This window comes from Thrips palmi, unplaced genomic scaffold, assembly GCF_012932325.1.
Source record: "Thrips palmi isolate BJ-2018 unplaced genomic scaffold, TpBJ-2018v1 HiC_scaffold_18, whole genome shotgun sequence".
In the NCBI taxonomy this organism is placed as follows: domain Eukaryota; kingdom Metazoa; phylum Arthropoda; class Insecta; order Thysanoptera; family Thripidae; genus Thrips; species Thrips palmi.
The window spans coordinates 11576192-11592617 of NW_023144627.1; the positions used below are offsets into that span (position 1 = coordinate 11576192).

Below are 16426 nucleotides of genomic sequence, written 5' to 3' on the forward strand. Positions count from 1 at the left end.
ACCGGTGGAGGCGGCCAAAATTCGACACGTGTTTTGAGCTCTAGACTCACGAAACAGGGTTCGAACCGAACGTGTGACCCCACCAATGGATTCCTCGTTCGGAGAGCAAGCCATTGGTAGGGTCACACGTTCGGTTCGAGACCCATTAAGCGACTCTAGAGCTCAAAATGCGTCTAGAATTTTGGCCGCCTCCGCCGGTCTTTCGCCCACTCTGCGGCCCACGTGGCGCGAGCCGAGCTCCACGTCGACGAGAGCAAAATCTCGAGCAGGTTCATCTCGGCACGCGTGCCACAGTGTGCCACGCACCGCGGTGGCGGGCTGCTCGCTTCACGGTTCGCCCTGCGCACCGCGACGCACTGCGATGCACCAGCGCGCTGCTGCAATACGTCAGAAATAGCGCGAGCACCCCTCCCCTGTCTTTTTGCCCGGCCGCTCGGCCACGCCCCGCCACGCCCCGCCACGCCCCGCCACGCCCCGCCACGCCCCGCCACGCCCCGCCAGACCAGAGAGGCGCGCGTCCTCACCCGGGACTTCCTTCCGTGGGGGGGGACCAGCGCCGCGGAGCCGCGCAGGAGCAGGCAGCATCCCGCCGACCGCGACTCCAGGAAGGGCACGCCGCGGCACGCGCGGGGCGGGGCGGGGCGGGGCGGGGCGGGGCGGGGCGGGCGTGGCGTGGCGGGGCGGGGCGGGGCGGGGCGTCAAACCAAACGGCGACGACGACGCGGCGGACGCCAATGCCAACGCTATCATGACGCAAGCGTCGAGGCGACGCAAGGGCGTTTTGCTATAACCAGATAAGCCGTCTGTCTGTCTGTCCTTCTGTCCGTCCGGCCGGCCGGCGCCCGGACACCGCGAGCACGACCAGCAACACTTTCTCTGTGATCTGCCAACAACAGTCCAGCGGCGGGGCGCTGCCTTCGGACCAAGCCAAGCGCGCGTGCTGCACCAACGCAAACGCCAGCAGGCGGCGGGGTCCTCCGCGCCGGACGGCCGAGCAACAAAAGACGACAACGCAATCGGAAAATAAAGACAAACCGATCTCCAACAGTTTAAGCAGGAGACGAAAGTTGCGGCTGCGCGACTTTTCGTTTTAAAAACAATATATTTTTTACTATTTTATGTCCGCGTCTGCTGTCGACCACAGCGACGACGGCGGAGGTCCCGGAGGTCCCGCACTACGACGGCCGGCTAGCGTGTTCGTGTTTGCCGTCCGCGACGGGACGGAAACCATTTTCCCCGGTGGCTGGCTCCGGGCTGGCCGGCGCACAGTGGGCCAGAAGACCGGTGGAAGCGGCAAAAATTCTAGACGCGTTTCGAGCTCCAGAGTCGAGAAATGGGTGTCGAACCGAACGTGTGACCCCACCAATGGATTCCTCGTTCGGAGATCAATTCATTGGTGGGGTCACACGTTCGGTTCGAGTTCCATTCAGCGGCTCTAGAGCTCAAAACGCGTCTAGAGTTTTGGCCGCCTCCACCGGTCTTCTGGCCCACTGTGGGGCCGGCCCCCTGGCGGAGCTGGCGCCAAATCCAAACAGCACAATGCCTTCGCGACGACGCAACCGAATGACACTACAACCACTCTCCCACGACACCGCAATAAAAGAAAACACTGTAGTGGCACACGCACCGAAAACAAAGCGACAAGGCGGACGCGCCATTTTTTTCTGTCCTGCCTCCCCGCGGCCCGCGGCCCGCCAATAACTCCAAACAAGAACAAAAGCAACGACGGCGAAAATGGAAAAGGTAAACAAAAACGTGGCGGTACGGTCGCCAATTTGCACGCGGAGAACGCGACAAGCTTTCTCTGTGGACGGCGACCTCGGCGGCCCTCGGCCACCAGGTGACCGACGGCAAGCCACTCGTTGGTGCAACGGGAGCGCGGTGCGGCGCGGTGCACTTCAAGGCGACCACTTCACTTTCATAGCGCGCCGTTCGTCCTTTTTCTTTCTTTTTAGTTTGAGAAGTCCCTTGGCGCGGCGGCCTCACAGAGACACAGCCTTGGCGCGTCGTCGCGGCGTTCGCGCAGCTCAACATTTGCGGGGCCTTTTTTACCCGCCCGCGCGAACCACCACCACGTGCTGTCCGGCGCGGCTTACGTCGCCCCTTTCTTTGTCTCGCTTTTTTTTTTGTTTTGTTTTTGTCTTTCGGCGGGACTTTCAAAACGGCGGCGCGGCCATCGGCCCGTTGAGCGTTGGCGGCGGCGGCGGCACTAACCGCAACACATTTTTTTTTATCCGCCCGCCTGGCATTTTCATGCAGCGCTGCGCCGCAGTGCCACCCAGCGCCGCCCAGCCGCACCAAATGCCACCGGGCCGCCGACGTCGCGAAAAGGTAAACAAAGGCAGAGGCAAGACGGAGCGCCTGCGGCCTAGGCAACGCGCGCGCACCCGCGTCGCGGGGCGGCCTAGACGGCGGGCGCTCAGCGCCTGCAGCGTAGGCAGCGCGCTCAACAGGCGTGCGTTGTCCGTGGAGGAAGGCCTACCTCGCAGGCGGCCTCCCCAGGACAACGCGCTGCACAGTGGGCCAGCAGACCGGTGGAGGCGGCCAAAACTCTAGACGCGTTTTGAGCTCCAGAGTCGTTCAACAGGACTCGAACCGAACGTGTGACCCCACCAATGGATTTCTCGTTCGGAGAGCAATCCATTGGTGGGGTCACACGTTCGGTTCGAGTCCTGTTTAACGACTCAAAAGCTCAAAACGCGTCTTGAGTTTTGGCCGCCCCCACCGGTCTTCCGGCCCACTGTGCGTTGGACTACGTCACCAGTCGGGGCGGGGCGGGGCGGGGCGGGGCGGGGCGGGGTGGGGCGTCCGCAGCCTCGCGTCACCGGGGGCGTACCTGGAACAAAGCGAGAGAACCAAGGTAAGCACGGAGCGGCCTGCGGCGGCGGAAGGCGAGGTGGCCGTCGGTGGCGGCGTCGAGGCCGCGGCGACGTCGCCGACGTCATGCAGTCCCCCGCCGCGGTGACGTCGCCGTCTTTGCGGTCGAGGCGCCGCGACGCCTCGCAGTGTCGCGGTTGGCGACCCCCCGCGGGGCAACAACACGGTGGCACAGTCCGGGAGTGGAGGGACTCGTCGAAAAATTATCGAAAAAAAAAGAGAAAAACAATTTTTTGACAGCCGAATTTCACTTTGCGAGACGCACTGCAAAGCGCCACGGCCGTAAGTCTGCCAGTGGTGTGACGAAACCCACAGCCATTTTCCGCAGCACCACCAAAAAATTTCGCCACGCCCTTTCCTGCCGCCGCGCTGCCGCGGCGTGGCCGTCCTCGCCGTCATCCTCGTGGAGGCGAGGTGGCCGTCGTGGCCGTCGTCCGCGAGTCATCGCCGCGGCCGTGGCGGTGCGGTGGCGGAGTGACCGCGCGGCGACGACGCCCTCCTTGGCGACAGCCTCCACGTCGACATCCTCGACCCAGACTCGGCACGGCGCGCTAAATACATTTCCTGCGGCGCGCACTTCGTACTTCACTTCGTGCCGCGTATTTGGCGCAGCGAGCACGAAAAAAAAAAGTCTCGTTACGAAACGCGGGTCTGGCCGACCAGCGCGCGGCCACGCGCCACACCATTCACCGGACATTTTGTCACGTCACGCGGCGAGCGGCGCCAGGCGGCGCCAGGCCTGGTCACCGAGGCCGCGCCGGGCTGACAGTCCGACGGAAAAGTAATTGCGCCTCAGCTTTACACCGTTTGCGCGTGTTTTTGTGCCCGCCTGTCGGTCTCCGCCTGATGACACATTTCGCGCGCGGCGCGACTGTGTCAGTGTGTCAGGCTGCGTGTCAGCAGCACGCCGCGGACGCCGTCACGACCGTCACGCTGTCACCGACGAACTGACAGTGTCAGCGTGTCAGCGGCGGACAGTCCGGTCCGCCGTCACCGCGGCGACGCGGCGCCACAACAAATGCACAGGATGTTGCATGATTCGGGAGCCGCGCGTCAGCGAGGAGGATTTGGGTCACGCAGTCACGCGGCGATTCGCATGTACCGGGTGTTTCAGAGATTACACGGCAGTCTGATGGGTTGCCTGCCGCTCAGGCGGAGCCGCTCCGCCGCCGGGCGGCCGCAGCGCTCGGCGAAGCCGGCGGCCGGACGGGTGGGGGAAGGTGGCGGCGGGTGGCGGGGAGTGGAGTGGGGCTGCTCTCTGCCGCGCGCTGTCGAGGGGGACGGCGTGGAAGGGGGCGTAGCGTTGCGTAACGAGCCGAGCGGACAACAACACAACGTTTGTTTACTGTTGTCAAAATGGAGGCAGACCCGCGAGGGAGGCTGCGGACCCGCGGGGGTGGCCGCGAACCCGTGAGGGTAGCCGGGGACCCGCGGGCAGGCCGCAAATCCCGCGGGGACCGAAACCCTTCGGGGTAGCCGCGGACCCGCAAAAGGGTGGCCCGGGGACCCGCGGGGGTTACCGGGCTTTTGACCCGCGGCGGGGGCCGGCGGCCCCGGCCGCACGGGGTGCCGGGGACCCGCGAAAAGTGGCCCGCTTACCCGGGCGGGTTTTGTCCCGCCGCGGTCCCCCCGAGGCGATGACACATTTGGGGGGCGCGAGTGAGGTGACCGTTAGATCTCGCCCCCCGTCCGCCCCCCACCACCTGACATCCCAGCCCGTCCGGCCGCCGTCTTCGCCGACGCTGCGGCCGCCAGGCGGCGGACCCGGCTCCCCCGAGGAGGAGGGAAACCGCATCAGGGGCCCGTTGTATGTCGAAACACCCACACACACACACACACACACACACACACACAACAAACACACACACTCACGCAGACTCATAATCCAAACTGCCATTGCCGCGACGAGCGGCCGAAACACAAAGTGGCGCGCAACGAAAACAGAAGAAGAGGAAGAAGAAGAAAGAGTGGCCAAGCGCTTTCGGATTCGGCGCGGCCGTCGCGGCGCTTGGACGGACGGCGCTTGACCGCGGCGTGCATAAATAAAGACACGATAAAGGAAGGGAGAGCTCGCGGACCAAGTGGCCGCGCTAGTGTGTGTGTGTGTGTGTGTGTGTGTGCCTGTCAGCAGGGCCTCCACTCGCAGTGCCTCACGGCATCAGGGATCTCCCTCCGTCTCTCTCTCTTTCTCTTCCTCTCCCTCTCTCTCTCTCTCTCTCTCTCTGCTCCGAACGGAAAGCAGAGCGATACACGCGGGACGGCTGGGCTTTCATTAAACGCTCATTAATATTAAGCAAAGCCGCCGTCTGGGGCGGCTGGCTGGCTGGCTGGCTTGAGGAGGAGGCTGGCGTCGCTGCCTGGAGGAAGGACGGGTCTCTCTCTCTCTCTCTCTCTCTCTCTCTCTCTCTCTCTCTCTCTCTCTCTCTCTCTCGCGGGCCGCGCTGCACAGTGGCGAGAGAGCCAGAGCGACGAGGCCTGCTGACGACGGCACGGTCACCACGGCGGCCGTCCAACGCCACCCACACCACCGACCGCGCCAAACCGCGCAGACCGCCAATTTCGAATTTGGCGCCAATTCACAGTGGCATAAACCAAACGCGAGCCAGCCGACCGCAGCCACACGCACACGCACACACACACACAGACGCGCGCGGTCAAGGGAACGTCCTGCCCGTGTAATTGGCCGCCATAATGACCGGCGGGCCGCAGATTCCGAAGGGAGTCGTTTGGTCGCTGCGTCTCCGTCGCACCCACGGGGCGCCCCGTCGGAGCGAGGGCGAGCGAGAGAGAGAGGGAGAGCGCGGGCCGCGTGGTGCAATAAAAAGGGAGGCGGCGGTCCAATTTAGCGTCGCGGCTCATCACCACCCCGCTCTGCCCCGCTCTCTATGCACAGACCGCACTCCTCCTGCCACACCAGGTAACGACCGCGCCGTGGCCTGCGGTCGGGCTGGCCGAGCACAGAGCAAGCAGAGCAAACGCCCCGCCATCGATGGGGTGAAAAGGCCTGTCCGGCGCAGCGCGCCGTGCGCCACACCGCTATGAGCGAGGCGGGGCCAGAAGACCGGCGGAGGCGGCCAAAACTCCAGACGCGTTTTGAGCTGCAGAGTCGCTGAATAGGACTCGAACCGAACGTGTGACCCCACCAATGGATTCCTCGTTCGGAGAGCAACTCTGGAACTCAAAACGCGTCTGGATTTTTGGCCGCCCGGTCCGCTGTGCCCCGCCGCGTAGAGGAAGGCCCCACCCCGGCGACCCTGAGGGGCCCGGGGCCCGGCCGGGGCCTCGGACACGCGTGCTTATTCAGCATCCTTCTGCAGGCGACTGCCAGCGACTGCAGGCGACTGCCCGGACAATTAGACAGGGACAGACGGCCTGGGTAATGGCAGCGCCCTTTGTTACGAGTGGAGGGGAGGGGGAGGGGTGACGCAACATCGGCAGCTTCCTGACTGTCAACGTGCCGACGCCTCGGCGCCTCGGCGCCTTGCTTGATGAGGTCCAGGCAGTTGGTTCCGATCCGCTGCAGCCCAAATCGACAAGCAATCTCCGCTCCTCGGCGCCGCCCTGCCGCCACGCCGCCCCGGCGTCGCACTGCGTCGCACGCACCCCGTCAAGTGCGTCTCGCGCAACGCTTTCACCGCGGAAAAGCGGCGGCACTTGAAGCGAACCGGTCGTCGTTCGGGGGCGTTTATTCGGTCAGCTGATTCGCATCTTTCATCGATTTGTCGACACTTTGACCCACTTTGCATGCCTCTCGCAGCACCACCCGCCCCGCCGTGGATTTGCCGGAAGACCGGTGGAGGCGGCGGCGCATCGCTCGCCTCAGCTTTGCACATCATTTCCTCAGCCACACCTTGGCGTGCCGCGCCGTGCCGCGCCAGGCTTTGCCTTTGCGGTGACCCGAAATGGCCGCCATTTGCACGGCGCGGTTGTTTGGCGAAACGACACCGCACCGCAAACGACACCACCGCAACTGTCTTTTCGGCCGGCCGAAATTCCTTTTCTCTTTCCAGTGTCTGTCTGTCTGTCCGTCCGTCCGCCCGTCTCCTCCCTCTGAGGCGACGGACGCTTGCTGCACGGCGGCAGGGCAGGGCAGGGCATGCACCAGCAGGAGTAGTGTGGCCGCCGCTTGCAATTGTCCCTTTTTCCACCCGTTTTTGCGCAATCGCGTTGCCAGCGCGCTCGTCGCTCTGTCTCTCTCGCGCCCCTACACTGCGGGACGCCCCGCGAGTGCGAGAGAGACAGAGATCGGCACGTCGCCGCCAAAGGTCATCACTCCGCGACCGCCACGGCGCGCGGCAGATTCAAACCCCCGCGCGCTTGCCGCTCGCCGTGCAGTGCGCCCGGTCGCCGCCGACGCCACTGCCGCTGCACCGGCGTCGCTGCAGGCCTTCGCAATTTTATCGTGTTCAACAAGTGGGTCAACGACTCTGGCTCCGAGTCAGTGTGTGCGTGTGTGTGTGTGTGAGCGTTTTTTGTTACTGCCACCTCGTAACAAAACTCTCCACGTGTGAACACATCACGACACCTCCACCGAATGTGCCCCATACGGCCCCACATGCTTCTCCTTTCTTCCTCCTTCTTCTTCTTCTTAGTTCCTCTCAGTTCATCCTCCTTCCACATTTCCCTCCTTCCTCAAGAAGTCGGCGGGACTGGAAAGACGGTGCGCGGGCTCCCGACTCCCGAGGCTCCTCACGCTTGACCGCACTGCAGCAGCCGATATCCTCCGCGCGTAATGTGTTGCGTAACCTAATGACTCGCCAAAGTTATGCTGCCCCGACTGCTTCCAGTCGCCCTGCTGGGCCCTTCCTGGCCCTGCCGGGCCCTGCCGCACTGCAACACATTGCATGTATGACAACGACTCGCGCCGCTGCACACACACACACGCACACACAACCGCGAGCCGTGGACCGGGCCGCTCTCCGAGACATAACCGGACAACGCGTGAGGACCGGCTCGCTGATCGATTGTCGGATGATTCGTGTTACGACCGTTTGAGAAGGAGAGCGCTGCCCAACTTACATTTGTAAGGGCTTCTAGCTTGGTGTTGGTCGTGTTGTGTGTGATCGTTGTCCTTGGCTGCAGCCACATGTCACTACAATGCAAAATCCCCACAAATCAGACCGTTCGCCAAGGAGAAGCCTAGCGTAGTTGGCACTCCCAGCACTCTTGGCGTCGGAACACCGGAACAGAACGATACAGCGAAGCCTTCGGATCCATCGACCGTGGCCGGTATTCCGACTCGGGAGAGGCCGCCTCGGTCTTCACCGTCTGTTGTGTGTGTGTGTGTGTGTGTGTGTGTGTATGTGTGGAGCCACACACGCAGTCAATCCGCCGGGCCACCTGTTGGGGCGGGCCTTGGCGCCTCCGAAACATCAAACCAAACAACAACAACAACACAAGTGTCTCGCTGCCGATCTCGCTCACGCCGCGCCGGGTTGGCCGAGATAGATAAACGGCGACCAAATAACGAGTAATCCCGCTCCGCTTGTTTCCATTCTTTCTTCGATTCTTTTCTTTCTGTTTTTTTTTTCTTTCGTCTCCGCTAGTCTCCCGCTTTTTCGGCGACCTTTCCCGGATCCGGGTCAGTGGGGAAGGGAGCGAGACGTGGCGGTCAAAGAGGCAACGAGGTGCGAAGCCAGCGAAGCAAACTGGTGCGGCGGCGCGCACCACCGGGGAGGGGAAGGGGAGGCTGGGACGGAAAAAGCAACGGCGAAAAAAGGGAGACGGGGGGATTCGAACCCCGGCCACGCGAAAGCACCCGCCTACTCGCGGACGGCCACGCGGCCCCGTTTGGAGCCTTGCAGAGCGGAGCAAAGTAAACCAAAGCGACCAGAGCAGCGAACGGAGCCATTCCGATTGCGGTGAGGTCACTTGCACGACGACTTTCCACCGGCTGGACGCTCGCACGCCTCGCAGGGACCTCCTCGCAGGGACCTCCTCGCAGGGACCTCCTCGCAGGGACCTCCTCGCAGGGACCTCCTCGCAGGGACCTCCTCGCAGGGACCTCCTCGCAGGGACCTCCTCGCAGGGACCTCCTCGCAGGGACCTCCTCGCAGGGACCTCCTCGCAGGGACCTCCTCGCAGGGACCTCCTCGCAGGGACCTCCTCGCAGGGACCTCCTCGCAGGGACCTCCTCGCAGGGACCTCTCGCAGGGACCTCCTCGCAGGGACCTCCTCGCAGGGACCTCCTCGCAGGGACCTCCTCGCAGGGACCTCCTCGCAGGGACCTCCTCGCAGGGACCTCCTCGCAGGGACCTCCTCGCAGGGACCTCCTCGCAGGGACCTCCTCGCAGGGACCTCTCGCAGGGACCTCCTCGCAGGGACCTCCTCGCAGGGACCTCCTCGCAGGGACCTCCTCGCAGGGACCTCCTCGCAGGGACCTCCTCGCAGGGACCTCTCGCAGGGACCTCCTCGCAGGGACCTCCTCGCAGGGACCTCCTCGCAGGGACCTCCTCGCAGGGACCTCCTCGCAGGGACCTCTCGCAGGGACCTCTCGCAGGGACCTCTCGAGGCCCTTGCAGGAGCCCTTGCCCCACTTGTGGTGTGCCGGCTGCGCCCCGCACTGTCAGGAAGTCCTGCCGCAACGCGGCGACAGGTGACCGCGCAGCCCTGGCCGCCCGTCACTCACCTGTCGCCGCATTTTTGGCCTTCTTATTTTAGAATTATTTTCACGCGCACACACACACAGAGCCGGATGGCGGACTTTAGCGGCACCCTGCGCGACATGGTGGCCCCTCCTGTCAAACGAGCACGCTTTACTTTCACGTGCGCATTGTCCGCAAAGAGACAGGCAGACAGACAGACAGACAGACAGACAGACTCGTATGAAAACAAAAGACAACTGACGGATGCGCCCGATGATGATAATTCCGGTCGGCGCACTCGTTCTCCGCTGCACCGGGCAGGGCCAGCAACAACAACAACAACGTGGAGTGCATCGCGGAGTGCATCGCGAAGTGCATCGCCAAGCCTATCCACACCTCGCCTCGCCCCGCCTCGCCTTGCTTTCCTTCCTGCCATCTCTCCTTCCCGCTCTTACAGACCATCTCCTCCCCCTTTTTTTCATACACCCGCCCGGCTCCTCACATCAGAGATGACTAATAATCGAACACCACGCGATCGTACATGCCAAGAGTGCGCGCGCGCACACACACACAGGCACACACGCGCGCACACACACACGCACGCACGCACGCATGAACTATGCATGAGCGGCGGCGAGATCCATAGCTGTCAGCGCTGCACCGCCATTTTCATTAATACATTTCAATGCAATGACATAAGCGGCTTGCCGGAGTCCACGCCGGAGTCCACGCCGGAGTCCGGCGGGCCCTTCTGCTTGGACTCGCTGCACTTTTACATAACCGCCGAGACGCGCATCGGCAGTCCGCGAAACCGCCTGTGTGGCCGAGCCCAGTGCCGTGGCCAGGGGACGTGGAGGCGGCCAAAACTCTAGACGCGTTTTGAGCTACAGAGTCGCTAAATGGGACTCGAATCGAACGTAAGACCCCACCAATGGATTGCTCTCCGAACGAGGAATCCATGGGTGGGGTCACACGTTCGGTTCGAGTCCTGTCTAGCGACTCTGGAGCTCAAAACGCGTCTAGAGTTTTGGCCGCCTCCACCGGTCTTCTGGCCCACTGTGCGGGGAGGTCTCGGAGGCCTGGAGGTCCGGCATCACACTCACAATGCAGAGGACTGGCGCGTTTCCGCGATAGAGAGGCAGACTCCAGGACCCAGCCGCGGCCCGGGGCCCTTCAAGACACGGCCCTTCAAGACACGGCCCGACCGAATCACCCGCAGGCCGCACGTCACGGACCCCTGGAGCCAGGCCAGCCAGGCGGTCCCCATCGCCGCCTCCATCTTTTCGCTCTCTCTGTCTCTCTCCCTCCGCGAGCGACGGGTGCCCCCGGTGCCCCGCTGCCGACGACGAGATAAAGAGAGGCGACGTGTAGAGAGCCCCGCGCTCGAGAGCCAGTCGAAGAGAGAGGGCCTTGTCGTGTCTAGCGACCGTGGCCAGCGGCGAGAGAGACAGAGACAGGGCCGCGTAAGACGGTGGCGGGATAGAGAGACAAAGGACACAAGCGGCAGCCATCAGGCAAGGGAAGGTGGAAGGTGCACGACGACCTACATTTCCCCCGCGGCCAAGCGGCGAGGCACGGCGAGGGACGCCCTGCACCAGCAGTCGCCTCGTCTCCCTCGCACTCGCGGGGCGTCATGTGAGGGTGCGAGAGAGACAGACAGAGCGACCAAACCATTCTTCGGAATCGCTCGGCAGCGCGGCCCGCGGATCGGCGAAACCAGTGCTGTCGTCCTTCCATGCCTGTCTGTCCGTCTGCATGTCTGTCTGTCTGTCCGTCCGTCCGTCCGTCCGTCCGTCCGCCCCGCGATACATATTCCCGCTGGCCGCGGACTCCACCCGCGTGCAAGTCTCCGCCGCGCCGCGCTGCGCCCCGGCCCGGCTCGGGCCGCGGCGTGGCGCCGAACGCTGGGCCCGGCAGGCGGCGGCCGTCGCCGTGCTCGGCTCGAACCGCCCCAGCGGCCCCAGCACTGCAGCAGCACCATAAGTGGAAAAGAGGGGTACGGGGCCAGCCTCCGCGAGATGAAGACGCCGCCGCCGCGGCAGGCGTGTGCGTGTGTGTGTGAACGTGTTGTGCCTCGGTACCAGTGCGTGGACTACTTCGGCCGTCAGTTCTGCGACGCATCAAACCCATCAACCCCACGGCGGCAGCAAACAGCAGGCCGACCATTCCGAACAGTGCCTTCGTCGCTCTGTCTCTCTCTCTCACAGCTGGCCTGCGGGAGGGAGAGGGTGGTGCTGCCGCGCGAGCCGCGTCGCCGTGTGTTTCTCTGTCGCACGGCTTCACTGTTTATCGGGCTGGACACAAAGGACATGCACGAGGTCCCCGAGGCCCGCGAGGTCCACCTGTCCGCGGCGTGCATTATGTGTCCCTTTCCCCTATCGCAGTCTATCGCGGCGGCGTGGCGGCCTGGCGTGGCGGCGGCGTGCTCGGTGAAAGGAGAGTCTCGGGGACGGCGGCGACGGCGTCGCCGCGTCGCGGGGACACGCCGCGGGGACACCGTCGGCCACCGTCCCCCGCAGTGCAACGTATGACGCCCCGCACGCCGCGAGCCCCGCGAGCCTGCAACGCGGCCTAGCTTTGCCTCAGAACAGAACAAAGGCGCGCGCGCACACACACACACACACACACACACTGACTGCGGCGTTAAGGGGACGATGCACTGCACCGCTTGGCGCAATAAATTCAGATTCGAGGCAGCGGCGCGGCGACACTAGGAAAAGTGCGGCTGCGGCGCGGCGTTGGTCATTACCGCTTGGACACAGCGGCGCGGCCTGGAACGCCCCGCCCCGCCCCGCTCCGCCCCGCCCCGCCCATTAACGGCGATCAGACAAGGTGGGAAGGCAAGGCGCCCCGAGTCGCAGGCCAAATCAAGCCCTGCCTGGCGTTGCCTGGCGTTGCCTGGCCAACCCGTTATCTAATCCGGGTCCGATCGGCGCGTTCGTCTATCGGCATGAAATATCGTCCCGTTTCCAATGAGCTAATGAGAAACACGCTCACGTCGTCGCCGAGCCGGCTTGGCTGGCTTTGCATACAATGAGGGGAACCCGGGCCGGGCGCGGCTTGCAGTGGCGCAGCCTCGCGCAGCCCTTCCCGACCCGGCGCAGAATCCCAGAACCCCACTGACCCCTGCAGAGACCCCTGGCACGGTGACGCGCGGAGGCACAGAGCGGGGAGGACGCTGCGTCCAATCCAAGCCGGGTCGTCGTACTCCCTCGACGGGGCGGTGGTCTTTGGACCTTCCCCTGGCAGGCCTTTGCTAGGGTGTGTGATTGATCGCCTTGGTTTGGGGGCGGCGTTGCCGCAAAGTTGGGGCCAAACAGACAGACAACCCTGACTGCCTCCATCCTGGACGTCCTGGACGTCCTGGACACTCACCTTCTGCCATTGTTGCGTCCGGCGCCGTCGTCCTCGGGCGAGCAGGAGCCGCAGCCCACCAAGGCGCAGTCCTGCAACAGAGCAAAAGGTAAGCACGGCAGCAAATTAGGGGTTCGGCATCGGGAACCGAACCCGGAGGTCCCGCAGGGATCGCAGTCGGTTCACGGGTGGCTTCCCGCCGAAGAGGGGAAAGGCGAGCCCTGTGTTCCCCGCATGCCACGACGTTTCTCATGCTGGCCCCTTGGCTGGCCGCAGTCCACCGTCGGCGTCCCACAGTGGGCCAGAGGACCGGTGGAGGCGGCCAATACTCTACACGCGTTTTGAGCCGCAGAGTCGCTAAATGGGACTCGAACCGAACGTGTGACCCCACCAATGGACTGCTCTCCGAACGAGGAATCCGTTGGTGGGGTCACACATTCGATTCGGGTCCTGTTTAGCGACTCTGGAGCTCAAAACGCGTCCAGAGTTTTGGCCGCCTCCACCAAGCCTCCACCGGTCTTCCGGCCCACTGTGCGTTGACGTCCCGTCCCGCCCGCCGCGGGCCGCAACGCGCAACGGGAGCAGTGCACTGGACGACGCGACATGCAACGCGGTACATTTCGCCAACCAGCCGCTTTCGACCAAGGGCGGCCGCTTTTCCCAGCGGCACTGCCAGCAGCAGTCAAAGCAGCCAACGGCAGCCTGCCGCACTGCATTCCCACGACATTAACTCGCTAATTCGCGGCCCAGCCGTCGGGTTGGCAGAACTGAATCAAAATTAGAGGCTCGGCCCGATCGAGCGCGCGCGCCATCGCGTGTGTGTGCGTGTGTGTGTGAGTGTGTGTGTGCTAGTGTCCGCGCGGGCGAGAACAGACGGGGCGGAGGCTGCCGGGTCCATTTGGGACACCAGCTGTCGTTCCCGAACACAGGGCGCTGGCTGCGCGGGCTGCGCGGGCTCGGCGCGCCGAGCCCAGGTGCTAATTATCGTGTCGAGCTACCCGGCCTGCTTGGCCTGGACAGCGGTCTGCCGGGCGGGGCGAGGCGGGCCGAGGCGAGGCGCCAAACAGTGGGCCGTAACCACGAGGACGACGGGGACGTGGCCGACGTGGACTCGGATATTCACAATGGAGACTTAGAAGGGTAGGACTACCCAAGCGCATTCGGCAGCTTCAGCTTCACGGCGCCGTCCACTGCAAATCCGAGCGTTTTGCCCGGATCTGGCCGATTCCGGGCAAAGCGCGGCGCGGGAAGCGGGTTTCCGGGCCAGCCGGTCGGTTCGCTCCGGGAGGAGGGCAGCCCACCCGGCCGGCATTATAAACTTCCGATCGACTTCCGATCGGGCCGCTTCCGCGAGGCGGCGGCGGCCGGGTGGCGGCAAAACGGGTAGGCGGGTGGGAGACGCACAGTGGGCCAGAAGACCGGTGGAAGCGGTCAAAACTCTAGACGCGTTTTGAGCTCCAGAGTCGCTAAATGGGGCTCGAATCGAACGTGTGACCCCACCAACCCGAGTAAAAATAGAAGGCTGCAGAAAGGCTGACGCACGGCTGACGCATGGCTGTATGGACCGTTTTTTGGCTGTATGCATGGCTGCCGTGGCTGCCTTGCAGCCATGTCGCAGCCATAGCGACGTCCTGGACTTGCAGCCATGCACGCTGCAGTGGCTGGTCTGGCTGTTTCACGGAGCGCTTTGGCTGTGAAACGCTTCAGAAGCTGCGCACAGAAGCCTTTTGGCTGCCCTAAGCAGCCTATAAACGCTGCCACGCACAGCCAACTTAGCTGCAATGGCTGTAGGCTGCGCGTCGCAGCGTGTTAGCTGCTGGCGCCAGCCGGGCCGTGGCTAGACGTTACAGCCATGTAGGCTGCCACGGCTGTAGGCTGCTCGTCGCAGCGTGTTGGCTGCTGGCACCAGCCGGGCCGCGGCTGGACTTATCAGCCACGCGGGCTGCAATGGCTGTACGCTGCGCACTGCGCGTCGCAGCGTGCTGGCTGCTAGCGGCAGCCTGGCCGCGGCTGCACTTTACAGCCACGCAGGCTGCAATGGCTGTAGGCTGCGCGTCGCAGCGTGTTGCCTCAGAACAGAACAAGGCGCGCGCGCGCGCACACACACACACACACACACACACACACACACACACACACACACAGACTGCGGCGTTAAGGGGACGATGCACTGCACCGCTTGGCGCAATAAATTCAGATTCGAGGCAGCGGCGCGGCGACACTAGGAAAAGTGCGGCTGCGGCGCGGCGTTGGTCATTACCGCTTGGACACAGCGGCGCGGCCTGGAACGCCCCGCCCCGCCCCGCTCCGCCCGCCCCCCCCATTAACGGCGATCAGACAAGGTGGGAAGGCAAGGCGCCCCGAGTCGCTGGCCAAATCAAGCCCTGCCTGGCGTTGCCTGGCGTTGCCTGGCCAACCCGTTATCTAATCCGGGTCCGATCGGCGCGTTCGTCTATCGGCATGAAATATCGTCCCGTTTCCAATGAGCTAATGAGAAACACGCTCACGTCGTCGCCGAGCCGGCTTGGCTGGCTTTGCATACAATGAAGGGGGAAACCCCGGGGCCCGGGGGCGGCTTGCAGTGGCGCAGCCTCGCGCAGCCCTTCCCGACCCGGCGCAGAATCCCAGAACCCCCCTGACCCCTGCAGAGACCCCTGGCACGGTGACGCGCGGAGGCACAGAGCGGGGAGGACGCTGCGTCCACTCCCTCGACGGGGCGGTGGTCTTTGGACCTTCCCCTGGCAGGCCTTTGCTAGGGTGTGTGATTGACCGCCTTGGTTTGGGGGCGGCGTTGCCGCAAAGTTGGGGCGAAACAGACAGACAACCCTGACTGCCTCCATCCTGGACGTCCTGGACAAGGTCCTGGACACTCACCTTCTGCCATTGTTGCGTCCGGCGCCGTCGTCCTCGGGCGAGCAGGAGCCGCAGCCCACCAAGGCGCAGTCCTGCAACAGAGCAAAAGGTAAGCACGGCAGCAAATTAGGGGTTCGGCATCGGAAACCGAACCCGGAGGTCCCGCAGGGATCGCAGTCGGTTCACGGGTGGCTTCCCGCCGAAGAGGGGAAAGGCGAGCCCTGTGTTCCCCGCATGCCACGACGTTTCTCATGCTGGCCCCTTGGCTGGCCGCAGTCCACCGTCGGCGTCCCACAGTGGGCCAGAGGACCGGTGGAGGCGGCCAATACTCTACACGCGTTTTGAGCCGCTGAGTCGCTAAATGGGACTCGAACCGAACGTGTGACCCCACCAATGGACTGCTCTCCGAACGAGGAATCCGTTGGTGGGGTCACACGTTCGATTCGGGTCCTGTTTAGCGACTCTGGAGCTCAAAAAAGCGTCCAGAGTTCCGGCCGCCTCCACCAAGCCTCCACCGGTCTTCCGGCCCACTGTGCGTTGACGTACCGTCCCGCCTGCCGCGGGCCGCAACGCGCAACGGGAGCCGTGCACTGGACGACGCGACATGCAACGCGGTGCATTTCGCCAACCAGCCGCTTTCGACCAAGGGCGGCCGCTTTTCCCAGCGGCACTGCCAGCAGCAGCCAAAGCAGCCAACGGCAGCGGCAGCCTGCCGCACTGCATTCCCACGACATTAACTCGCTAATTCGCGGCCCAGC

At 64.2% G+C, this 16426-nt stretch overlaps 1 protein-coding gene across 2 annotated transcripts in view; it reads right to left on the reverse strand.

Moving 5' to 3' along the window:
• LOC117644388 (protein phosphatase Slingshot) overlaps positions 1-16426 on the reverse strand; it is a 63663-nt gene that overhangs the window by 26672 nt on the left and 20565 nt on the right. Inside the window, exon 2 of one of the 2 annotated variants that reach the window (XM_034383801.1) lies at positions 15690-15760. In XM_034383801.1, the coding sequence (XP_034239692.1) occupies positions 15690-15760 (71 nt within the window). Of the gene's footprint in view, positions 1-12836; positions 12902-15689; positions 15761-16426 lie in introns of those variants that run through there. The other variant, XM_034383802.1, reaches the window with a different exon arrangement.